This window comes from Cavia porcellus, unplaced genomic scaffold, assembly GCF_034190915.1.
Source record: "Cavia porcellus strain 051 isolate PalLab524CR breed Dunkin Hartley unplaced genomic scaffold, mCavPor4.1 scaffold_3, whole genome shotgun sequence".
Lineage (NCBI taxonomy): Eukaryota > Metazoa > Chordata > Mammalia > Rodentia > Caviidae > Cavia > Cavia porcellus.
Window position 1 is genome coordinate 86,432,175 of NW_026947486.1, and position 24,286 is coordinate 86,456,460.

Sequence of the window (24,286 nt, forward strand, 5' to 3'; positions counted from 1 at the left end):
TTTGAAACTCATTAGTGGTAAGTCTGCTTCCTTAGGCATAGAGGTCAAGTTTCAGCATGAAGCATGTAAAAATAAATAACGTAAAGCAATAATAATAATGGTAATTACAAATCACTCCCAAAGAAAACATTTGCAAAATGGCTCTGAATGTGCGTATGTCATTATTTTATTGTGTTCTTTAAAGTGAGATGTAGCATAATGCACTCTGTAGTAAAGAAAGCCTAACAGCTAAAATCATCAGTATGAAAATTCTCACGTCATAAACTGGTATTAGAAATGAGAAGAAAAACACCATTTTTCTTACTGCTCTGCAGGTGTCATAGATACAGTCACATGGATAATATTAGGGACTGTCAGAGGAGACAGGAACCTTCCTGATTCCAGCCCCTGTTTCATGTACTAAGGACCTGTTGAGGATCCATTATTTGCTAAGACCTCTTGCTTCTCTACCAGAAGTACAGAATGACACAAAGAGTCAGTGAGTAAAAAGCCTGAAGCAATAGATTAAAACAAAGCCCTGACCTTCCTCACATATTTCTCCTTTATATCCTGGCACACAGATGCAGACTCCCATGATGCAGGTACCATGGCCAAAGCATGTTGGGTCAATGCATTGCTCTTCCGGAACATCACACTCTGGCCCCTTCCAGCCATTCCGGCAGACGCAGTGTCCTTTTTCGTATTCTCCATTTCCACCACACAGCACAGGGCATGAATCTGAAGGTCGACAAATGAACTTTTAGTGTTTTGATATGCTTTCAAAATCTCCAAATAGCAATTATCTATTGATTCTTGTAAGATATTTCAGGCAAGAAAAGTGTACTATTTCTGTCTTGCCCTTTATTAAAGAGGAACATGTTCATGACAATAAATATAAAATTTTCTTGTTACAGGAATGGGGCAAAGAGTAATTACAAAGATATTACAACCCAACCATACTCTTGATCCTACCATATTCTTAATGTGTTATTATTATTTTAAGCTTGACATTTCACTCTTTGAGGTTTTCCCTCTAGTGCGTTTTCTTCCCTAAACAGATGTATATGATATTTAGGAAGCAACAACTGAAACCTAAAAATTAATAAATGAGTTATTCAGATATTCTTACTAACTGTTATTGTTTAAAAAGCTTCGTAATTAGGTTTATACTGGACAGAATTCCATTTGTGTAACACACTATGCAAAATTTTATTAGGACATTTTTTTCTGCCTTCTCATTGTTTGTGTCCTGATTAAAATTGTGGGCTTTTGAGGGCAGAGCCTGCATCTTCTGCTTGCTCACTTTTGTAATGCCTATGATACTTCTGTCTCCTACTCTTCATGTTCTTTCATGGTGCTGGGAATGTATCATAGACTTCGTAATTCTCTCTCGTGTGAAATTTCATCTACAGAAACTGAGTATATTAGAAATCTGAGATTAAATATTAGCAAACTGGAAACTAAGATTTTGTTCATTGAAATGAACAGAAAGCATCTCTAAAATAATAACTACTAGTCAATGGAAAAAATGCTGTGATTCACCCAAAGTTTTTCAAGAATTACATTCTGAGTAAATATAAGAAACCATAAAGTTTGCTGAATTTGACTTCTGAGTTTCAAGTCTTTATTTTGTAGATTATTTACACAGTTTGGTGATTATCTAATTCCTTTCAGTTACATTGGTGTGTATTAGAAATTATTAACTTTGCCCCTTTTAAAAATGCAGCCTATCATGAATTAATTTGTAAAGAAAATATTGACAGTGTATAGTAGCCAAATTAGACAATCTGAGCACAAACACTATTTTGTATATAATTTTGGCTAAATTACGTAAACTCTTCTAGGTTCTTTTTTTTTGCTCACAAAAAAGGATAAAACTATAGCTACCTTATAGGTGCAGCCATTTAATGAGTCAGAGTGAAAAAAAGTAATGCAAAATGTCTGGAACAGTGCCAAGCATAGTAAAGTGTTCAGATTTTGGTGGCAACTCTGGGACACAGTGCTGTTGTTGCTGCTTCTACTACTATTATTATTATGATTACTACTAATTCTGGGTTCTCAAATGGCATGTATTTCCTTAAGTCAGTCAGACTCATGGAACATTACCTCTGGCACAGTCAGGTCCAAGGAATCCTGGGAAACAATGGCAATGACCAGAAATACACTCTCCGTTTCCATTGCAGTTAGTTGAGCAGTCATCCATTATTTCTGTTAATACAAAGGAAAAGAAAATCAATAAATAAATTTAATAGCCATAGGTTCTTTATTCCTTTTTCTTTTTAAGTTACAGAGACTATGGGCCTGTAACAGTCTTTCCCTCTGCTGTCTTCAGAGTACTTCCTGCTCAGAATTAGATGCCAAAGAAGTTTTTAAGATGTCACATGCAGTAAAAGACTATTAAAATGGCCCTGGATTTGCTGACTTAGCTAATTAAGGGTATAACTAAAAACCAACTTCATCTCTAAAGTGCATAAAGGGTCTAGATGAATTGTATTCTTTGGAGACATTCATGGTATAGTTAAAAGTATATGAGGACTACAGGACATTTCCAAAAGCGAAACAAGTGAAAATGCAACCCAGAAGACAAAACCTACTGCTTGTTTTACAGAGTTAGCATTCAGCAGAAAATCTTACTTCTTTAGCAACTTAAAATATTTTATCTACAATCCTGACATCTTAATATGATAATCAGCAATTCATTTTCATTAATACGTGACAATAGAAGGCTTTTAAATTTAAGTGTTCATATTGAATTCACCACCACTAAAAGCATTAGAACCTAAGTATTTTATTGAGCAATGCCTTCTTTATTGTAAATGCTTATCTTTTCTTAGCCATGAATTTTCTCTCCATCCATGTTAAGATAATTTTTCTGGGAAATTCAGAAGGCTTTAAAGGTGGCAACAGGTAGTTTTGTGACATAAAGATGTACAGTCCAACAGAACACTGATAAATCCTTTCATAGCTTCTCTGAAAAACTATGCTTTTACAAATGTAGGTCTTTGACAATAACTTTGAAACTTCAGTTTAAAGTTATATGATAAAGTTTAATAATGATCAAATTCTGTTTATGAACTATGATTGTTGCTAGGCTTTACACTTGCAGGATTTTGTGTATGTGTGTGTATGTATGTATGTGTATGCATGTGTATGTGCATGTGGGTATTTAATCCTCTTTCCAATACTCCTTTCTACATGTTTGCTCTACTTGGTACTCTTGGACTAAGACTTTTATATTGTTGATTATTAAACTCACACTTCTCTTATATACTGATTTTTCCTTTTTCAATTTGAATTATCTGCTTTGCCAAATTTCACTTGGATAAGTGATTTACAATTAGAAGAGACTCTAGGAGATGGTTCTGGCATCTGTTATTGAGTGAGAGTGAAATGAATATCGAGAAATAGCATTTCTACAATTGTGGTCTATGAGCCACTTCTATCTTTAAGCTCATCACATTACAAATACTTGGATTTTAGTTCCAGATCAACCTAATCTGATCCTATGCAACGCAACTCAGTAATCTACATTTTAGCAAACACCATGAGTGAATCTGCAGGTTTTCACAACATTCAAGTATTGAAACCAATGCTTTACAACAGTAATGTTCCATAGTTGGAGCACTGATGATCTATATGTTGGAGTTCTTCCTTAGGAAGAGTCAAGGGAAGAGAAAGACACGAGTACCTAGTCCTTTTAAGGGATCTTAGAAAGTTGGGAATGAATCCAGTGGTTATGTGGATAACAACTTTTGTATCAGTCAGTGGCATTTTATCTAAACTCTATATGAATACAGCACATTGCCTTTTCAAGTTGATGGTCTGTTTGCTGAGTACTATGTTAGAAAAATGAACCTGATAAGCAAGTGACACAAAACATTAACTTAAATATAACTGAGCTGAGTAGAATGCAACATGCAGACAAGAGCCAGTCCTTATTAACTCACTAAAATGTTAATTATTTTCATAATATCATTTATTTAACAAATAATTATTAAAAGATAGTCTTTTTTCATTCAGAGCTAGAAAATGTGTTACTCTTTTTCTACTTGTCTGAGATTACTATGTCAAGCAGTAGTTATTGTTCTTATACATACATTTGGATTTCCCCTGCTCTAGATGGTAAATAATAAGCCATGGAGGAAACTTTCAAGTAAATATATAGTTGAAAGTTAGTTTCACACAAAATCTCACTAACAATTATATAGGAGCAGCCATGTTGGAATGTAACTATTGTTTAAAACTGTGTGACAAAGTTTGGTATCAAAATAAAAACTTCTGCCTTTTTCTCTGTTTCCTCATTTTTTTTATTTTAGAGCAAAAAGTAAAACAAAATTTCATAACAAAATAATAGAATGACAATATTTAATATATTGAATGTTGTTAGAGTGTAAGATACAGACATAAAAATGTATCCAATCAATGTTAGTGCAAACTTTCTTTTTCAATGAACAAAGAGACACTTATTGTATAACTGACTTGCATTTTCCCCTTTTTCCTTCTGTTCTTTCCTCTTACCCATTGTAGCTCCTTTTTCCATTTGAACAATTTATTCCCATTTCACAGTATCTATTGTGCATTTTAGACCTTATTTCCTCTTTCAGTTTCTCACATCAGGCAGACAATATGATGTTGACACATGTAAGTCTGATTTATTTGACTTATAAATATTGTCTCAAATTTCATCCATTTACCAATAGAAGTCTCAAGTTTGTCCTTCTTACTGATGAGTATTATTCCATTGTATAAAAAACCCGTATCTTTTTTATTCATTCCTTTGGTTGATGGGCATTTTGGTAGTTTCCATGATTTAGCTACAAATTGTGCTACTATAAACATGGATCTATATATATCGTTGTGGTATGATATTTTTAATTTTTCTGGGAAGAATCCCAGAAAGAGACTTGCTGGGTTAAATGAGACCTCCAATTCTAGTTTTTTTAAAAGGATCTCCACACTGGTTTCCACAGTTGTTTTACCACTGTACACTCGTACCAGCAGTGCAGAAGGGTTCCTTTTCCCCCGCAGTTGCTCTAAAACTTGTTATTGGTTGATTTCTTGATAATAGCTACACTTTTTGGAGTAAGATGGAGTTTCAATGTTGCTTTAATTTGCACTTCTAGAATGACCATGATTTTGAACATTTTTTTTCATATATTTATTTGCCATTTGTATTTCTTCATCTGAGAAGTGCATAGGCATGTCAGATGCTCATTTCTGGATTGAGTCTTTGAATTTGGGGGTCTGATATTTTTCACTTTATATATTCTAAATGTAAGTTCTTTATCTGAGTGACAATTAGCTAAAACTATTTCCTGGTCTGTGGGTTGTCTTTTCGCTTTGTTAGTGATTTATTTTGATGTTCAAAAGTGTTTAAATAAGATGAAATCCCTGTTGTTGATTCTTTGAAGTCTTTTCTGTGCAGTTAGGGCTTTGTTCATGAACTCTCTGCCTACACTACTCTCTGCCTTCAATAATTCTACTTTCTCTGCCAGTAGGATGAGTGTTTGTTTTAATATTTAGATATTTGATCCATTTTGACTTTAGTTTGGTGCATGGTGATAGACATGGGTCTAGTTTTAGTCTTCAGCATGTAGAGACCAGTTTTCCCAACACCATTTATTAAAGAGACTATCTTTGTTAAAGCTAAGGTGGCTGCATGTGTTTATAGTTGTTTTTGCATCTTCTAATCTGTTCCACTATTACTCAGCTCTGGGGTTTTTTGCCAGTACCATCCTGATTTCATCACTGTAGCTTTGTAGTATAATTTTATGTCAGGGATTTTGATACCTCCTCCCTTTCTTTTGTTGCCCAGAATTGCTTTTGTTATTGTAGGTCTCTTCTCTTTCCAAATTAATTTTAGGAATGTTTTCTCTACTTCTGTGAAGTATACAAATGGTACTTTGATTGGGATTGCATTCAATGTGTATAACAATTTTGGGAGTGTGATCATTTTCACTGTATTAGTTTTCCCTATTTATGAACAAGGATTACCTTTCCATTTTCTGATATCTTCATCAATTTCCACTTTCAGAGTACTGTAATTTTCAATACTTAGTTATTGTACTTCTTTTGTTAGATTGATTCCTCAGTGTTTAACTTTTTGGATGCTATTGTAAAGGTTGTTGTCTCCCTAATTTTTTCTCTGTTTGTTGTTTGTGTACAAGAATAATATTGAAAATCTCTACATCTTATTGACTTACTGAAGAGCTATTGCTGGGACCACACTGATACATGGAACTTAATCCCAGCACTGAAAATGAAAAGACAATAAAGTTTTTTGAACTTGTCACTTCCGCTAGATATCACAGAAAATTTGAAATAGCCTAGGAACTCCAAGAAGAAGATGGTTGTAACAGGAAAATACTAGCAACTATTGATAAAAAGAAAACCTTTTTTATGTTGGTTTTCAATCAGCTTTGTCTTCTATCTTTTGAATTTTAGTTCAGAATCACTTCTAAGAGTCTAGTTCATTTTAATTAAGAATGATTTTGAGGTTATATGTTTAAAACTCTGTTTGTATCCTGAAGTAGAAAGCTTAGTATTCACATCTGCACTGATGATAGATTTTGCTTCTGGCAGGTTTTCTCATGGGAGAGATTAAAGGTAATAAATAATCTTAAAGAATGAATGTAGTCTAAAGGGCATGTGTTTTGGATTCAGACATACTGAGTCTCAAGTATCAATTTTACAACTTTATGTCTGAGACAACTTGCCAAAGATGCTTTCCAAGTCTCCCCGTATTTTTAATAAAGAGTTATTAGTGTTGGATGAGAGTCCAACAAACTAACTGTATGTAAAGGTATCCAGTACAATGGTTGGGACAGAGTGGCACTCCATAAGTGCTATGTATGGATTAGTGTTATATAACAAAACAAATTGTCAGAGGTTAGGGGTTAGTGATAACTCTCCCTATAATACTAGGAATATTATATATTAATATAGGTCATTTAACATTTACTAAATATAAATTATTAATTTTATTTTGATCCTTATTAGTAGTAGATAAAATGTAGTTAGGATCAACTCATTGCAAAATCATGAGCTAGATGAATGAGCAGCATTTAGGACAAATTAACACAAAATTTATCTTTTGTATTTTATTAATTTTTAATTTTTTGAGATCATGTCTTGCTATATAGTTCAGACTGGCCTAAAGTTAACTACATACCCCAGCCTGGCCTCAAACTTGCAGGGATCCTCCTACCCTCAGCCTCCTCAATGCTGGGATTACAGGGATGTGTCACCAAATTAGGGATAACATTACCTTTTAGAGTGAAGTATATGCTGTCTTTTTACTCTCAGATAGACTTCAAAATCATGCAAAAATTATTAGGGGGCACTTAGAGTAAATAACTTACATACCTTTGACTGTTTTGAGAAATCTACTTAAATTTTCTTTAAATGGAACAGTAGGAAAAGCATTTCTTTTGGTTCTAATCTCAAAAAGACAACACAAATAGTAAAAAAAGAGAACTTGAATAAGCAATAGTTAAATATATTTTTGCATATAAACCTTAAAGTTTGACATCTGGATGATACAAATTGGTTCTAAAAGGTTAGGTCCTTTGGGAGGTGAAGTAAAGTACAGGGAAAAGCACCAAGCATATTTCCAGGACTGTGGTTCTTAAAGGGTTAACAGCTTAGTGTTTTACATTGAGTTGTAGGATTAAAGTAACAGGGAGAAAGAAAATCTTCACAAATATTTTGTACATTCTAATTTTTCGTTACCTAGCTGAAACTCAACTTTTCATAATTCATTGAAATTCATATTATCAAAATTGAGCCTTGATAGAAATATATGAAAGGTCCGTACACTGAACCTGACACACTGAATTTGAGAATAGCAAAGCAGTGACATAACATGTTTTACTTTCTAGTTTATCAAATAGGTTAGCTTCTGAAAATCTTATATCTAAGATCAGTATAATTTTTCTGTAAGGGAAAAATCATCAGCGAAGTTTTATTGCCTTTGTGTTTACTTTAGAGGAAAGTTTTAATAATCTTATGGCTAGAATACCATTTTCTACTCATTCAAGGTCTTCAGCCTCAAGTAAAAATAGAACACAATTGTTATAAAGAACAGATGGTATATCTATTAACAGTCAACACATCTTCCTAAACATATGGCTGAACAGGTTAACTAAAGGATAAAGTGAGGAGAGTTGTAGAGAAAACTGACAGCTGTAAAATATTTTCTCTTCTTTTAAAAGACATGCATTTTAGGAAAATTTACACAATACAATACTGTGTCTATGACTTGTTTACCCTCAAGACTCTAAAATTGCTACAGAGCACAGCTTTATTCACACAAAGGGTCATGGGGAATGAATTTACCCAAACATGACAAAAGAATGAGATGTCTCCAACTAACTAGGGTAACAGTGAATAAGAGTGTGTACAGGCATTGTATTTAAGAAGAACATGTTTTAAAAAGCCCTGAGCACACTGAAAGAGCTATTGTGATGATTTTTAAAGTAAAAAATTCTGAAAGAAAGGGCTTTGAATGATTCAAGTTATTATCTTTAATAGTTTTCTCTAAATACTCTCATGTTGTATTTTGAAGCCTTAGTGCTCCTGGAATCAGTTGTTCTAAAGAGTTGTATTGATGCCAGCCTTTTCTGTTTTATAAGGTATTTATTTGCTTTTGCTTTTATAGCACAACTTGAATTAACAGAGCTTCTTTTGCTTATTTTCTTCTTCAGTGAGGTCGATCATCTATGTAGACTAGGTAATAATATTACTCAGGGAAATTATTCTTGTTGAAAACGTATAAAAAGGGGCATAATAAATGTCCTGGAGTAACAGCAAATAATGGAGAATTTTAAAAATCTTATCCAACATGAAAATCACATCAATAATAACATAAACTTTTCCTATCAAGACCTATCCTGAATATGCTATAAGGCAGGAATAAACTTAAATAACATTGGTATTACTTTCATCATGTCATTCAGAAGTTATTCTCTAATTTTAAAATAATAGCTGAGGCGTCTTACCTATTGCTGTAGTTAACACAAACACTTGCTCCACCTTTTTGCCATCATTGTAAAATGCCATATACCAAGGCCCTTGGTCCATATACTCTATGAACCCTGTCTCCTGAAGGGAAGTTAAGATCAGGTTTCGAGGAGAGTGCTGGGTATCATCAGAGCCCTTGGAGTCCTGCTTGACAAGTTGTTTGCCATCCATAAGTTTTACAAAATCAAACTGGAACACAAACAAATACAAATATGATCCATATCTTTTACTTCTAGTTGATAAATGTATCTTACTTGAATTGACTTATTACATTTTTTTTTTGCTTTGGAGGCAGGCATAGTGGAAGAGAAGGTTATTAATTCTTAAGTATATTTAATTTCAAAACCATAATAATTCTGAAGAAAAGACCTCACTATATTTATAAATGTTATGTGCCTTTCAGTTTCAGAATATTGTAAATAACTGTTTAAAGCAAATAAAGCAAGACAGAAAAAAAAACTTTAGCATTATACAAGAGCATCTTGGCATTTTATTTAGAAGAAACCTAAAAACATATATTATCCTGAGAAATGTTACTGTGACCTCTCTACAAGAAAGTTTCACAGTTTTCAAAATAAATAAATGAGCAGTAGAAAATTTGAGAACATTCATTATGTGTCCATGCTACAAGTTTTGCGTAGCATACTTAAAATTCCAAATAATCCTCCTTCTTCTAGTCATTGGATATATGTGACACATAGTTCTGTAAATAATTTTTGTAAATCATTTTGAATGATATTCTTATTTTTACCTACTCGGACCCACAAGATGAAGTTTTAACTCTAGTCAAATCTGTGCAGAGAAAAGTAAGACCCAGATATTTGGTTCTTTTCACTACTTCCTAGGTGGAACAAGGCTCCAAATGGGTTAATATAAAGGAAGAAGTGAAAAAATACAAGATTAATATGATGCTTAAGGTTTAGGGAAGGACCATGTAAACTACAGAGGATTTGAATTTTTGAGGGATTATTAGCGATAGCAAAGAACAATTTCTACCCCTGAAACATAGCATGCCTTTTCTTACTTATGCCCCATCAACTTCTGGCTGGTATGTGTTATTTCACTGAGACAAGAAGGAAGGACATTTAGAACCAGTCAAGGTTGTGATGGCACTAAAACCATGAGAAGTGAGGGCTGCAAGCTCAGTGTCACTCCGTGCCAGAAAGCAGAGGTTTTCCTTAAATTCTCCTTTCTGAAGCTGATATACTAAATGCTATTCCTTTTGTCTCTGTACCATGTTTTAATAAGTTTGAATATGATTACTATATTTCTTTGTTACAAAGATTCTTGTGCCCTTATATAGTGATGCCCATATACTTCACAAGCCACAGTCTTTGAGATACCATCCAAAAGAGTTCAAGAAAATACCGATAACATAAAATACCTGAGTGTGTGTAGGCGGAATGTTTCGTCTTCCATATATCCCCAGAAGAGAGTCCTTGGCTAAAGAAATATTGAATTTCAGATATATGGGATGGTGGATAGTAATCTGGAAACGCCAGAATAAGCCAGGTGGAATGGTTTGCATGACCTGTGCTCCAATGTCAACTTCTCCAGTATCAATTGCTCGCCCCTTCTGAAGCACTGGTTTTGGAGATAGAGAAAATTACGTATTATATTAATCTTAATTTATAAAGCACTGTAATTTAGCTTTTCAAGAACAGCTATATCGAAACAACTTACACAGCCTTGTCTTCCTATCCACCACAGGCATCTTTCACAGCCCTTCCCAAATTAAGTATCAGCTAAGTAGCCTTCCATGACCAAGCAGCATATTAGTCTTTCCCTTCTCTTAAACTCACTCCTACTGCATTTACGTCATTCAATTTGAGTCATTTTAACCGTTAGTTATGAATTCTGTCTTAGTTGCAACAAGAGGTACAAAAATAAGTAAAATAATGTTATTGCCTTTTGGGAGATTAGAAAATGACAAAAGTAGGACAAGCATACGAATAACCATATTGTCGAGAAAATACACACTCTGCTTGTTCAAAGGAGAGAAAAATGTTTCATGAAAGGACAGTGCTCATCTCTATGTCACTGCCTTTTATTTCTCCTTTGCACTTATCATCATCTAACGTGCCGCACATTTACTTATGTATTTATCGTTCATTGCTTGTGCCCCCAAGTAGAATGTAAATTCTGTGAAGGCATTTGGATTGTGGCTGCTTTACCTATAGTACCTTGATGCATGTAAGTAAATTTAGGCAAAGGATGTACATGATCTATCTATTTATCTATCTATCTATCTATCTATCTATCTATCTATCTATCTATCCATCCATCTATCTATTCAATTAGTAAATGAATGAATCATAAAGGTGTTATTTTAGTACTTGACATTGAAGATAATCCCTGCAGGAGAAAGAGTATTTCAAGTGTTTCTTCTTTCTCTCTCTCTCTCTCTCTCTCTCTCTCTCTCTCTCTCTCTCTCTCTGTCTTTCTCTTTTTCTTTGTTTCGTTCTTTTTAAGACAAGTTTTTTCCTGTGTAGTTCAGGTTGTCCTTGAACTCATTATTTAGCCCAGGCTGGCCTCAAACTCATGGCAATCTTCCTGCCCAGCCTCCAGAGTGCTAGTATTATAGGCATGCACTGCCATGTCTGGCAAAAATAGTATTTCAACAGAGCTTTTGGGAAATGCAGTAGAACACAGAAAGGAAAGCTTAAATTAAAACAAAGAGGAGAGAAACTGTAAAGCTAATGTGTAGGATCTATCTCTACCTATATGTCTGTCTATCTATCTATCTATCTATCTATCTATCTATCTATCTATCTAGGAACAGATAGAAATGATCTGGAGTAAAACAATGACATCATATTCCACAGGGTCTTGAGTTCAAAGCAAAAGGAATTTAGTAAAGGACAGAATGTCATTAAAGGTTTTTAAGAAGAGGAAAGGGCTGACAGTGTAGCCCTGGGTTTGATTCCCAGCAAGGGTGTGGGTAAGAGTCTAGGAACATTAGGTGGACTAATGTTGAAGTAAAAGTTAGAGTGAATAAGAGCATCAAAACACAAGCATGATATAAAAATTACAGAAAAATGATTGATGTGAAATGAAACAAAGATTTAATTTAGTTTGAGCCCAAACAACTCAAATAGCAAAAGTACATTTCAGTGAAAAATAATTTAGGTTAATGGAAAGAAAGAGGAAGATATGATAAACATCGCAAAGGATGATTCTACAGTAGAGCTTCTCAAAATTTAATGTGTATTAGGAAGGATCTTGTTAAAATAAAAATTCAGATTCAGTAGGTGTAAATCTGACATTTCTTATAACTTTCCAAGTCGTGCCTGTGTTGCATGGTCCACAGGCCATACCTTAACAAGCAACATTCTAGATAGAGGGCATTAGATGTGAAGGGTGAGGGAGAATCAACACGGCCCCTGGTTGTGACTTCGGGTGATTTGGACAGTGCTAATAGCAAATATAAGAAACCCAGAAGGAGTTAGTTTGTGAGGGAGGATGTTGATTTTGGACAACCAGAGGTTTGTTATTTACTGTCATCTTTTCTAATTCTATCTTAACCTCTAAGTTAATATACGTTTTTGGGAGAATGCTTTGTAATCTGGCAGTGAGAAAGGAAGGGATACAAAATGAAGAAACAGAATCGATTTGTCTTAATTTTAAGCAAGGAGGATTACACCTGAGGAGAGAAAGTTCAATTTGGCCTCATTTCAGGCTACCTTTATATTTTTCAGCCATCAACTCTGTCTCCACACCAAACAGTTTAAAAACACACATGGTCTCTGTCCTTTGTGTTCACCCGCTATAAAATTAACAGCCCATTGAGAAACACACCTGCAGGGACTTTATTCAGAGGCCAAAGCCTTCTAGCTTTTAACTCCCTAAAATACCTCCATTATTGCTTTTTGTGTTAAGGCCAAAAGTAATAACTATTTTAAGAATATTCACTGTTAACTGTTAATAATAGATTTCAAATGCAATTTTGAACATAATTATGTATTACAGGACACATAATTTTGTGGAACTGACATTTATAATAAAATATGCCCTTTAAAATAATAAATGGCCAACTGTAGACCTTTATTTTTCATTGAAAGTTACTTTTTCCCGTGTGATACAGAGCAATTTGGTCCCCAAAGTGTTGATTATACATTTAACTCCTAAGGTTCTAAAGCTGACAAATGTCTTCAATGACCATGTTTATGTGGACACTTCTGTTCCTAATTTAATGTTGTTTATTCAAATGTCATCTTCATTACAGGCTTTTATCAATTGTTAAAATGTATCATTTTGTTCTACAAAAGATATTATAAATTATATATTATATAAATATTATATAAATTATATATTATATTAAATTTTTTATTATTTTATAATAAAAAATGACCAAGGTTTAACAGATACTGTTTTGCAGGTACTAAGAACAGCCTTTAATGAATATATTCTGTCATTTAAAAAATATAGGCAAAACTACCTGAAGGATATGAACCTTTGTATATAAATCTTACTAAGTGCCACACCACCCACTCTTTCTGCACTTTATAACACCACATATTACATAATGGAACTCCTTAAATGTTATTCACTAAATCAAGAGAAATCCATTAAGTTGTGTTGTTCGGGTTTCCTACTCATTAGGATTACTGCATACCTAAAACATATACCCATAGTTTATGAAAATGATTTTTAAAAGGAAATGATCTTACCATTTAAAGCCTTACATTATGCTTAAGCCAAAGTAACTGAACAGAGATGACAATGTGTGTATGACCATGTAGACCATAATTTAAGTAAAAATAGAAAAGCAAAGTAAGTAGCTGTGGTGATTTGGTAGTAGAAAAAAAAAAAGTTCTCAGTTTGCTGTTGGAAAGCTTCTCAGCTTCTAAAATTTTAGATCTTTACGCATTAAAAATGAATATATCTCCCTGATAGCAAACTATACTATTAAATAACTTGCTACATTTTATCATCTCTCAAATTAGTTAAGAATTAAAATATAGTAGTTATAAATTGATTTATCATTCCATTCATTTTCTCACTGTTCTTAAATGTGGACAAAATTAAAATAGATAAAATGCAGAAAAATAATAGAAATATGAGTTTGGGAAGATATTCTGTATTAATACAAGTAAGTGAAGTAGATCTGACCAAACTTATCATCAGGTCTGATCCTTTGTCTACAACTTTTTAAAAGCAGAGCACTAATGTATCATTTTTGTCATAGCCATGTTTCAACCATCATTTAATCACGTCTTTGCTGAAGCATATTAAAAGGGTCAAGAAGATTCTACACTCTAGTAACAGAACACTTTGCCTTGTACAAATTCATAATAGAATGCAGAGAGCTATGAGTCACACCCCACTGTGCAGTACTATAGTTATCAGTCTCACAAATATCCACCAATTTAGTTTGAACTAAACACTCTTTTTAAATGTTCCAGCACTGACATCAATTGCTGAGAAGGAAGAAAGCAATGACAGATAGATTGGGTTGAAGGGTGGCATACTAAGTGATCTCAGATTAGTTAAAAAAGAAAAGGTCAAGCTACATGGAAGTTTAAAAAAAAGGCTTTGAACCGATGACTACATTACTTATTAAGGCTTCATATATCTAGATTCAGATGTTATGTGACTGGTGGCAAAATGATTACTAAGAACATTGTCTATAATAATCCATGAGTAAGAACTATATTGTGAGTAAATAACTACACTTGCTGTAGCTACACATGATGTGTTTAATGATTCTATGCAAAACTCAACCAAACATTAGCAGAAGATACTGTGAAGTGGTTGTTAGTATCCAACATTGCCCTACTGTGAAAATAGCTAGGTTAATGGCTATCATATTGTCCATAACTGCAAACTGAGTCATATTTTAAACATGTTTGAAAATTCTAGGAAATAAATATGAGCCATCTTTTCCAAATAAAAGAAAGAGAAATATGCATTAAAGGTGTATTTATGTTTCATTTACTCTTGTGGTATGCTTGCAATTTTGAAAAGACAGTGGTGTGATCTTTTAGCTGAATTAGTCCTAGTGTGTGTCTCATGAATTAATTTTCACCTTCTTTGTGGTTTTTCAAACATAATAATTTCACAATAGCAAAAGTCTTTGTAAAATTTAAAATATCAATTCTTGAAGAAAATTGAGATGTGAAATCAATTTGTATTTCCTGTGGTCAAAAACTATATAGGAAATAAAAGAAAACAGCAAGAGACCACTATTTCCATCTATGTAAAGTCATACAAAGTTTCTTTATATGAACTGTTGCAAAAAACAAAGTATTCAGTACTCAGTGTTTCATGGTTAGATTATCTATCAAACATATTTTTGTAACCTTTATATACTCCGAGAGCAGTGAGGAGAAAGAAAAGGAAGAATGAACCTATACATTGTAGGTAATATGTAAATAATGTTTGGATCAATTAATAGCATAGTTATGTTAGTAATTTATTCTGTTGTTAGTAATTGTGGTAGTTAGCATTTCAGTACAATGTTTGGAAGAATAAAGCACTAAAACTAGCTACGTACATAGGCCATGGGGAATTCACTGTGAGAAAATATGTTTATAAATAAAATCCCTCTGTCTTACTGACACTGATAATAGATTGCTGACTTTGTTGAAAAGTCCATTAACTAATCTTACACTAGAGAATTACATTGCTGTACAACTGTAAACAATTACGTTTTGACACTGAGAGACTTCAAAATCCAATACCGTAGCGTACTTAGTAGCATTTTATACGCTTAAGTAGAAATCAAATGCTAACATTTCCTTTTTAAAGAACTCATTTTTAATCACTTTTGACTCTATATATTTGGTTATTGAATGTGTATAATACAAAAAACATAAATCTCTTTTTTAGAACAATTTATTGAAATTTTGTTGTAAACATCCCCACATTCTCTAAAAAAGTATAAATTTTCACAGTTCTCTTTAGATCTGCTGACAATTTATTACTGTTCACAAAAATTAGTTTTGAAGGAGGATCCCTGTCTGACTGACTTAGCAAAATAGAAAAACCTTGTCAAAAAACAAAAATAAAATCGTTGGGGGTGCAGTTCAGTGAAAAAGCCCTGGGTTTAATCTCTAACATCGAGAAAAAATTAGTTTACAAATTTAATGTTCTTGGAACTAGATATGCAACTTCACACAGTGTAAAACCAGCTCTAGAATTTTTTATACTGATTATGAGTAGTACATGAAATATCCATTCTCTGGATTTCCTTTTTGAAAACTAGAATTACTATAAAGCAAAATGCTTATCCTATTTTTATATATTTAAAAATTTACTCAGAGTCATGGATGAACATAGGAATAAAATGTCTTTAAAAGTAAAGCAAGTGATAATGTGGTATTTAAAACTGAAACATTAGACATGAAATAAAAAATCCAAACATGAAATTAACAGAAAGTTCTGGACTGGTTGTATAGCTCAGTGCTAATTCACTTGCCCAGCACATGTGAGGATACAGGTTTGATCCTTGGCATTGCAAAAAAATTTAGAAAATTTAGCAAACACAGTTGTAAGATTAATACTCTGAAACTACAAAACATAACTGAAAGGAATTAAATACTTCTTAAGTAAAAAGAAAGACATTCCACAGTTTTGGATGAAAAGATTTACTTTTGCTTAGATGGCAGTACTTTCTAAATCGATACACAAATTTAAGCAATCCTTACCAAAACTCCAATTCTCACTTTGAAGAAATAACCAAGCTCATACTGAAATTATATGAAAATGCAAGGGACTCATAATAGCTAAAGCAAGCGTTAAAAAGGAACCAAAATAGAGGTCTCATGTTTCATTATTTTGAAACTTACTAGAAAACAATGCTTATCAAGGCCATAAATATTGGCATATAGAATAGATCTATAAATCAATGTAATGGAACTGAGAATCCAGAAATGAAATGTCACATCTAGGGTCAAATGATTTTCAAGAGTGTTGTCAAGACAATTTAAGGGAGGATGAAATCTTTTCAACAAATAAAGCTGGGCCAAGGTACCCACACACAAAAGAATGAAATTGAAACCCTCCCTCATGCATATATAACAAATTAGTGGACTTTCATGAATATAAAAATTTTAATGAAGGTAGCATGAATTTTTGTGATCTTCACAAGGCAATATTTTCTTAGATGTGACATCAAAAAAATACAAAAGCTACAAAAGCAAAAATTGTTAAGTTGGACTTTGTGAAAATGTAAAACTTTTGTGATTCAAGGGGAACTATTAAGAATATGAAAAGACAGTCTGCAAAGATAAAACCGTTATGGAAAGCAGTATGGAGATTCCTCAAAAATTAAAAATAAAAACTCCATTTGACTCAGCTGTTCCCATTTAAGATATTTCCTCAAATGAGCTAATGATATCAATTTAGAGTGATACATGCATATCTCTGTTTACTTCAGGGCAATTCATCACTGCTAAACCTTGGAAACAGCCTGTGTGTCCATCAACAGATAAATACATAATGAATATGTGGTATTTATACACAATGGAGTACTACACTGTTGTAAAGAAGGATAAACTTGAGTCAATTTTAGGAAAAGGAATGCAGTATGAGACCATAAATTTAAGTGAAATATCTCATGACTTGTCTTGTATGAAAAACTTAATGTATAAAAAAATATGAACAAACAGAAAAAATTTATTATAATCCAGCACAGATAATGTGTCTAAAAGTGTACTTTCACTAGTACAATTTTATTATATATATTATATCATTTTTGGCTTACTAGTTTGGTTTTTAATTTGTAAATATAATAATTAAGTGTATAAAGACATAAATGTATCTGATGTTGGAAAATAAAAGGGGTGGGGGCAAAGGGGTAAAACATTCAAACATCTTCTGCATATGTACTAATTACCTACAATGAATGCAATAAATATTTAATGCAAATATGTAGTAGTAAAAGTTAAAAAAGTAAACGCCACATAGAAAAAATCTGAATAAATACTTTATATGGAGGGTTATATAGAATTCACTAAGGCTTAAAACTCAGCAAGTGGTTTTCCAAATCACCTCCCTGACAACACACGTTATAGTCTGAGGTTCTTATTTTAGTTACTTTAGTTGGTATATCTAATATATCAGTGAAATTTTGATTTAAATGTCAATGATGACTAATGATGTTAAGCTTCTTTTGCTAAGTGGTGAGCTGCTTTGGAAAACTGCTCATCAGCTCCTCAAAAACTTACACAAGATAATCATAAGACTCAGAAATCCCGTTACTTGATATATACAAAAACAGCAGAAAACAGGCATTCTCACAAAAACTTGTACATAAATGTCCACAGCGGTATTGTTCATACTAGACAAAAAATGAAAATCTGCAAAAGGTCCATGACCTGATGAATGGATAAACAAAATGTGAGATACTAACTCAAAAGTACATCATTCATCTTTAAGAAGGCATATCATTTTTATCCCTACTAAAACATGCATTAAACTTGCAAACATTTTAGTGAAAAAAGTTAGATCTAAAAAGTTGCATGTTATATAATTCCATTATATGAATATATAAATGTGCCAGTCTACAGAGAAAGGATTAGATTAATGATTTTTCAGAAGTTAGGGGAACGTGGGGATATGCAGAGGCGAAAAGTGCTATGTGGTTTCACCTTGGTAAGATAAACATGTTTCAGAATTAAATAATAGTGATGGCTAACAACCCTAAAAATTATACATACTGAACATCACTGCATTGTAAATTTTGAATGAATTATATATGATATAAATCATATCACAAAAATGTTACAAACATATATTTAAAAGAAATAAATTGACATGAAATACATATATACACCCAAACTATAATGTACTGTCACAAAAATTCTAATGTCTTTCCAAATGGTTAAACAATGTCAACTATTACATAGAGTTTGTACCGATCCATGACCAGTATTTTTAATTCATGTGATTGGGAGAACAGAACATGGTTGGTTATTTAGTATAATTTTTATAATGTAAGATATTGCTATATAGAGATAAGTAGGTTATTAAAACAGTATCTTTGTAGATATAGGAATGGAAGCAAGAGGGTTAACTGTAGCTCGGTTTTGTGGCTCCTATTCTTTACCGCAGAGTATAAATCTCCTAAGCACAGATCATTCACAACTGTCTAAATTCTTGACATCTACTCACAGAAAATTTAAGAAAAATACTTATACAATGATCTACTTATCATACAGTTAAGAAGCAGCTGGTCTAGGCTTTAGTTCTCATGGGTTGCCACATTGCTATAACCTTTAATGTATACATCTTAGGAACCCATGCAGTGTTCAATAATATCAAATTAAAACTTCTCAGACAAATTAATTGGAAAGAGTAACAATAACAGTAATGATAAAATAGATATTACCATTTATTGAACATTTACTGTGCTCAACTTTTGAGCTCATGTCTCCTACTTCTAAAATATACAACATAACTCAGTATGACATACAATTTGATGTCCTGTTATCAATAAAGCTCTACCCCACACTTTTGCATTCTCTGTAACTTTGGACCCTTCTAATCTCCTTTCTTACTAGGCTCCTCAATTTTCCACTCCATTAGCTTACTTTTATCTTTAAACACATATCTCTCTTATTTCAGAAAAAATAGTACAATTGCTTCCTTTTCTAGTTATCAAGCTATTTATCTCTTTCTTTTCCTTGTCAAATTATCTGCATCTGCTATTTCCCTCCATCACTTCATTATGTACTTTCACTTAGACTATTACCATCTGCATTTCCCACATCTATCTATCTATCTATCTATCTATCTATCTATCTATCTATCTATCTATAGCCATTCTGTTAGACCTTTGTCCTAAATATGTACTCTTAAATCACTAAAATTGTTTTTCCTTCTTTTTCAAGTCCTAGCCAAACTGCTTGGATTAAACAGTCCTCTATTTTTTTTTTCTTTTAAGTTTTTAAACACCTATCCATTTTATTTTTATTTACGTAAAGCAGGTTGTATTGTGCGTATATGCCTATATTTTTTTTTTTTTTTAGTCTGTCATTGTTGTCTTTTTTGTTGTTGTTGTTACCAGGGATTGAATTCATGACTGTGTGCTTGCAACGTAGGTGCTTATGCTCCTGAGGTAAATCCCCAGCCCCCTCATTGTTGTCTTTTAAATCAACAATTTCACCCAAAAATCTCAAGCTCAGAGGTGTGACCTGGCTACAAAGGGAAGATTACTAGGGGTGTGACCTCGAAGGCCATATTGTGATCCTTGGCTCCTCCTTTCTGGCTGGCTGCTTCCTGGCTATCATGGGATGATCAGCTCTCCTTTGCCATGCTTTCCCATTATGCATTTCTGCGTTGGAGCCCCTCCCCTCAGAACTGAGTCCAGTGGAAACTGTGAGCCAATTAAACTTCTAGTTCCTTAAGGTGTGGATATTGGGCAATGTGTTCCAGTGACAGGGAAGTGATTATTGCATTTCTGTCAAATAGGAGCCCCCTCAAGGGAAAAAGCTATGTCTTCTGCTACATTTTCTGACTTTCTCTTATACCTAAAATAGCAACAAAGATGATGCATCATTAAAGATCATGAATTTCTGCTTCTGAATACTAAAATTTTTATTTTTCTTCCAGTGATTATTTCAATGGAGGGTTTGATGTGGTCAGGCATCATTTCTCAATCATCTTAGCTTTTTAACTTTTATTTTTCTCTCTTCCTGAGCCAACGGGAAGATAGTCTATATGTAGTTTTGGTCAGGGCACTCCTCTAGGCTATACAATGGAAACAGGAAAATTCAAGTTAAATACTTAAAGGAAAATAGTGAATGCACCAAGAGTTTAGAAATAAACTCTTAATATTAGAAAAATATAACTAATGTTAGAAAAGTGAGTCCAAAGAAGAAATAGGTGATTATTATTTACAGAATTATAAGAGTTATACATGAAGATAATGCAAACATGTGGATTATATCCTAGAAGTCTAAGACTTCATTTTTAAAAACAAATTTCAAATACCTAGAATTATTTTTGATTTAACAAAAAAGTAATAAATGTCTGAACTTTCTTCAAAAGGAATGTAGGTTGAAATATATATGCAGACACTCAACAGAATCAGATATACACATGGCTGACTCATACAGAGATCTGCTTCCTCAAAAAAATCAAGATGTCCTAAAGATACTGCAACTGCTAGAGAAGATCCACAGGCTTTGGAAGAAATAGTCCAGGGGGACAAATATGCCACTCTGAAGGACAACACTAAGTGCCCTAGATGTGTAACTATAAGTCTCAGATGTGGACTACTAGGCTTAAGGGACCAAAAGACAAACCTGTTTCTTATGGCATCAGAGGACTAATAAGTATTATTTAAAAAGAAAAAAAAAAACTAAAGTAAGGATTAAAGTGAAATAAGAATTGAAACATTAAACTTATATGACCAAGAACTTTTGGCATAAATTTTTTATACAATAAATAAGTTTGCCTTTTAGTGTAGGGTACGCTTTCCATAAATCTTTTTTTTTTTTTTTTTTTTTAGTAATCAGGTCTCCAGTATACTTTAAAAAAGCTTTTGTTAAAACTGAAGTATATTGATAAAGTGATTTAATATAGTTGAAAACAAGCTGCAGCTCTCTAGCGGGCCCTCTGAAACCTTGTGTTAGAGAAACATCTTTATAGCATTATAGGAAGCATTTACCGTAATTTGCCATCAATCTTTAAAAATAATAACGTTAAGCTCCCAACAATGTTGTCTTTGTTAGTGCACTACTACTATTTTATTCATGTGGTTTGTTGCGCTTGTATGAATTATTCCCAAATCTACCACAATGTCCTGGGCTCTGATATCCTTTAAGTAAAAGATACTGCAACTGTGGGTTGACTCAAAGGGCATCTGAGTGTATTTTAACACTCACCTATCCGAGGGAACATTAGTGAAGAAACACCAGATTATAGTGCCGAGTTGTGTTCCGTCTGAATGCACAATGATTACCTCAGTGGGGCAGATGCAGTTCTTTTGTTTGGTAAAACAAAATGAAATTTCACCTAGTGAGTGGGTATGTGAAATGAATGTCTGTGAAACTATAAGTAAATTTAATTTTAACCTGTTATTCAAGGTGCACAATTGTCATCATGTAAATTGCTCTGGTGTATCTATGCCTCAGGAAAGATAAAACAAAGATCCTTCCACCCACATCCTGCAACACACACCAGCAAGATCCTTCCAGTATGTCCTACAATGAAAGATAGTTGTAAAAGGTACATTTAATTGAAATTTTAAATGCCCAAAGGTACTTGTGTATATATCTTTTACCTAGAGGAAGACAGTGTTTACTCAACAGAAATCTTTGCTGGAAAATTTAAGATTTGCTAGATGTCTTAAGGAAGGGATATGAATTTGCACTGTTTGCATTCAGATCTTTAATTAAGATCACAGTTACTTAAACAAGTGGCCTTGAGTAATGAATTTTGCTTGAAAGGAAAAGAAAGAGAAAGGTCCAAAGAAGAGTGTTCAGCTAACTGAGCAATAACTGTATTACAATCTCAGTTCTGCTTATAGTTAAGTTTATTATTATGCAAGGCAAGACACTTAGCCTTCTTCTGTTTATTTTCAGCTGAAAAACAAGGGTAACAATAGCTGCCACAGCATAAAACTGTTATATGAATAAAAATCTTTAAAGTATTTTGAAATTGTAAATGTTCTGTAAGTGCTAGTTGTTATTACCATATGCATGTCAAAAATCCAAACTTATAGGCAGAAAACTGGGAAATAATTATTTGAATTACAACAACCTTTTCAGAAAGTATTTTAAATGGCAAATGTGATTTATGAACTTTGCAAATACACTTTTCAACCATTTTTCTGGAATATGGGCCTGTTTTTTACTTGGATAGGACAATTTTTCTTCCATAAACGTAGAATTAGAATTCACTGACTCAGTATAGAGAGCTGAAGGAAACCTTAGGGATAAGCTCGTCCTACTTTGTTAGTGGCCATTTAGGGTCACATGCTCAGGTTTCCTTTCTCAATGCTGACCAAACCAGAGAAGGCCATTTATTCTGGAGAGAAGCTAAATGGGTTTGTTCAAAGCTAGCTCCGAGGAGCTGGAGGGCTCATTTGCCTCCAGTCACTATCATACCATGTACAGGTGTTTCAGAGTCTTTTACAGCAAGGAAGAGAGGGGGAAAGTGCAACACAATGAAATAATGGACATACTCAGCTTTTTTCACCCTTTTTAGCAACTAGACCTTTCCTTCCTTGCCTAAGAAAATGAAATTAGATTGGACCTCCTGGTACCAGTATCTGCATATTCTGTCCATTTATGGGGGCTGCAAAGATGTAGGTTTTGCTATTTAACGTCCTATTTCTAGGGACGTTTGGAAAAGCCACTTGCTTCTAAAGAAAAAAAAAAAAAAAAAGATCTGACCTTCATAGTTCCATTGCAGTTATATACTGAGCACTGTCCCATGTTTGTTAAAGCCTTAATAGAAACTAAAACAGATGGCTTAGAAACAAAGAGGAAGGGAGGAGGAGGTTTAGCACAAATGTGTGCCCCTCCCTCATCAACCAGGAGAAATTTGGTTTTTAGTTGTTTTACATTTACATTTATAATTTCTAGGTAAGATTTGATTTGCATAAAGAGTTTTATTGCTCAGGACTCTCTCTCTTCACCCCCAGTAGGACTGAAAGCCAGTTCTCTTGTTTTTTAGATGAGAAGCTGGAGCCAGGAGAGGTGAAACTAGTTTCTATCTGGTCCTGGCTGAAGTATCTTCATGGCATGCTATGAATGGGCCTATCAATCACCTGAGTGCTGTTTACATGGCCATGGACACTGATTAGAAGGTAAAAGTTTTTTTCTTCAACTTTGTAGAGATAAATCTTGTAGGATGAATTTCAAAGGAATGACACTTTTCCCTAAGGCTGGTCTTGTGCTAAACTGTAAAAAAGATAAAAGCTACCTTAATATCCTTTACTTTTCTCTTCTCCTTCTGGTATTCTATTCTGGCATCCAATCTGCAGGAATTCTGTTCCCTTAACTATTCACTGAAGTTCATCCTCATTCAGATGGTTACTGAAAATAGGCTTTCCAGGAGCCTTGTGCTCCTGGAAAGCAATACTCATTAAGAAACTTGTCTATTTTTTTTGTGTGTGTGTGTGTGTTCTGGGAAGTGACTTACTTTTCCTGACATGTGTGCTCATGTGTGTACATGCACACATTAGCACATGCACACACGCAAACACACACACACACATACACACACACAAACTCCAAATACAGATGCAACAAATCTTTTCTTATATGACTTATTATTAAAGCTCTCCATCTAGTTTTTCTCAGAATTCCCACAAGCCTCTCCTGTGATTCAC

At 33.4% G+C, this 24,286-nt stretch overlaps 1 protein-coding gene across 8 annotated transcripts in view; it reads right to left on the reverse strand.

Moving 5' to 3' along the window:
• Positions 1-24,286, reverse strand: part of Tenm1 (teneurin transmembrane protein 1) — a 757,085-nt gene that overhangs the window by 249,128 nt on the left and 483,671 nt on the right. For all 8 annotated transcript variants that reach the window (XM_063246384.1, XM_063246382.1, XM_013147982.3 and 5 more), the window contains 4 exons: positions 10,385-10,584; positions 8,979-9,189; positions 2,086-2,187; positions 523-717 (listed from right to left, as the gene is read on the reverse strand). In XM_063246384.1, the coding sequence (XP_063102454.1) occupies positions 523-717; positions 2,086-2,187; positions 8,979-9,189; positions 10,385-10,584 (708 nt within the window). The remainder of the gene's footprint in view (positions 1-522; positions 718-2,085; positions 2,188-8,978; positions 9,190-10,384; positions 10,585-24,286) is intronic.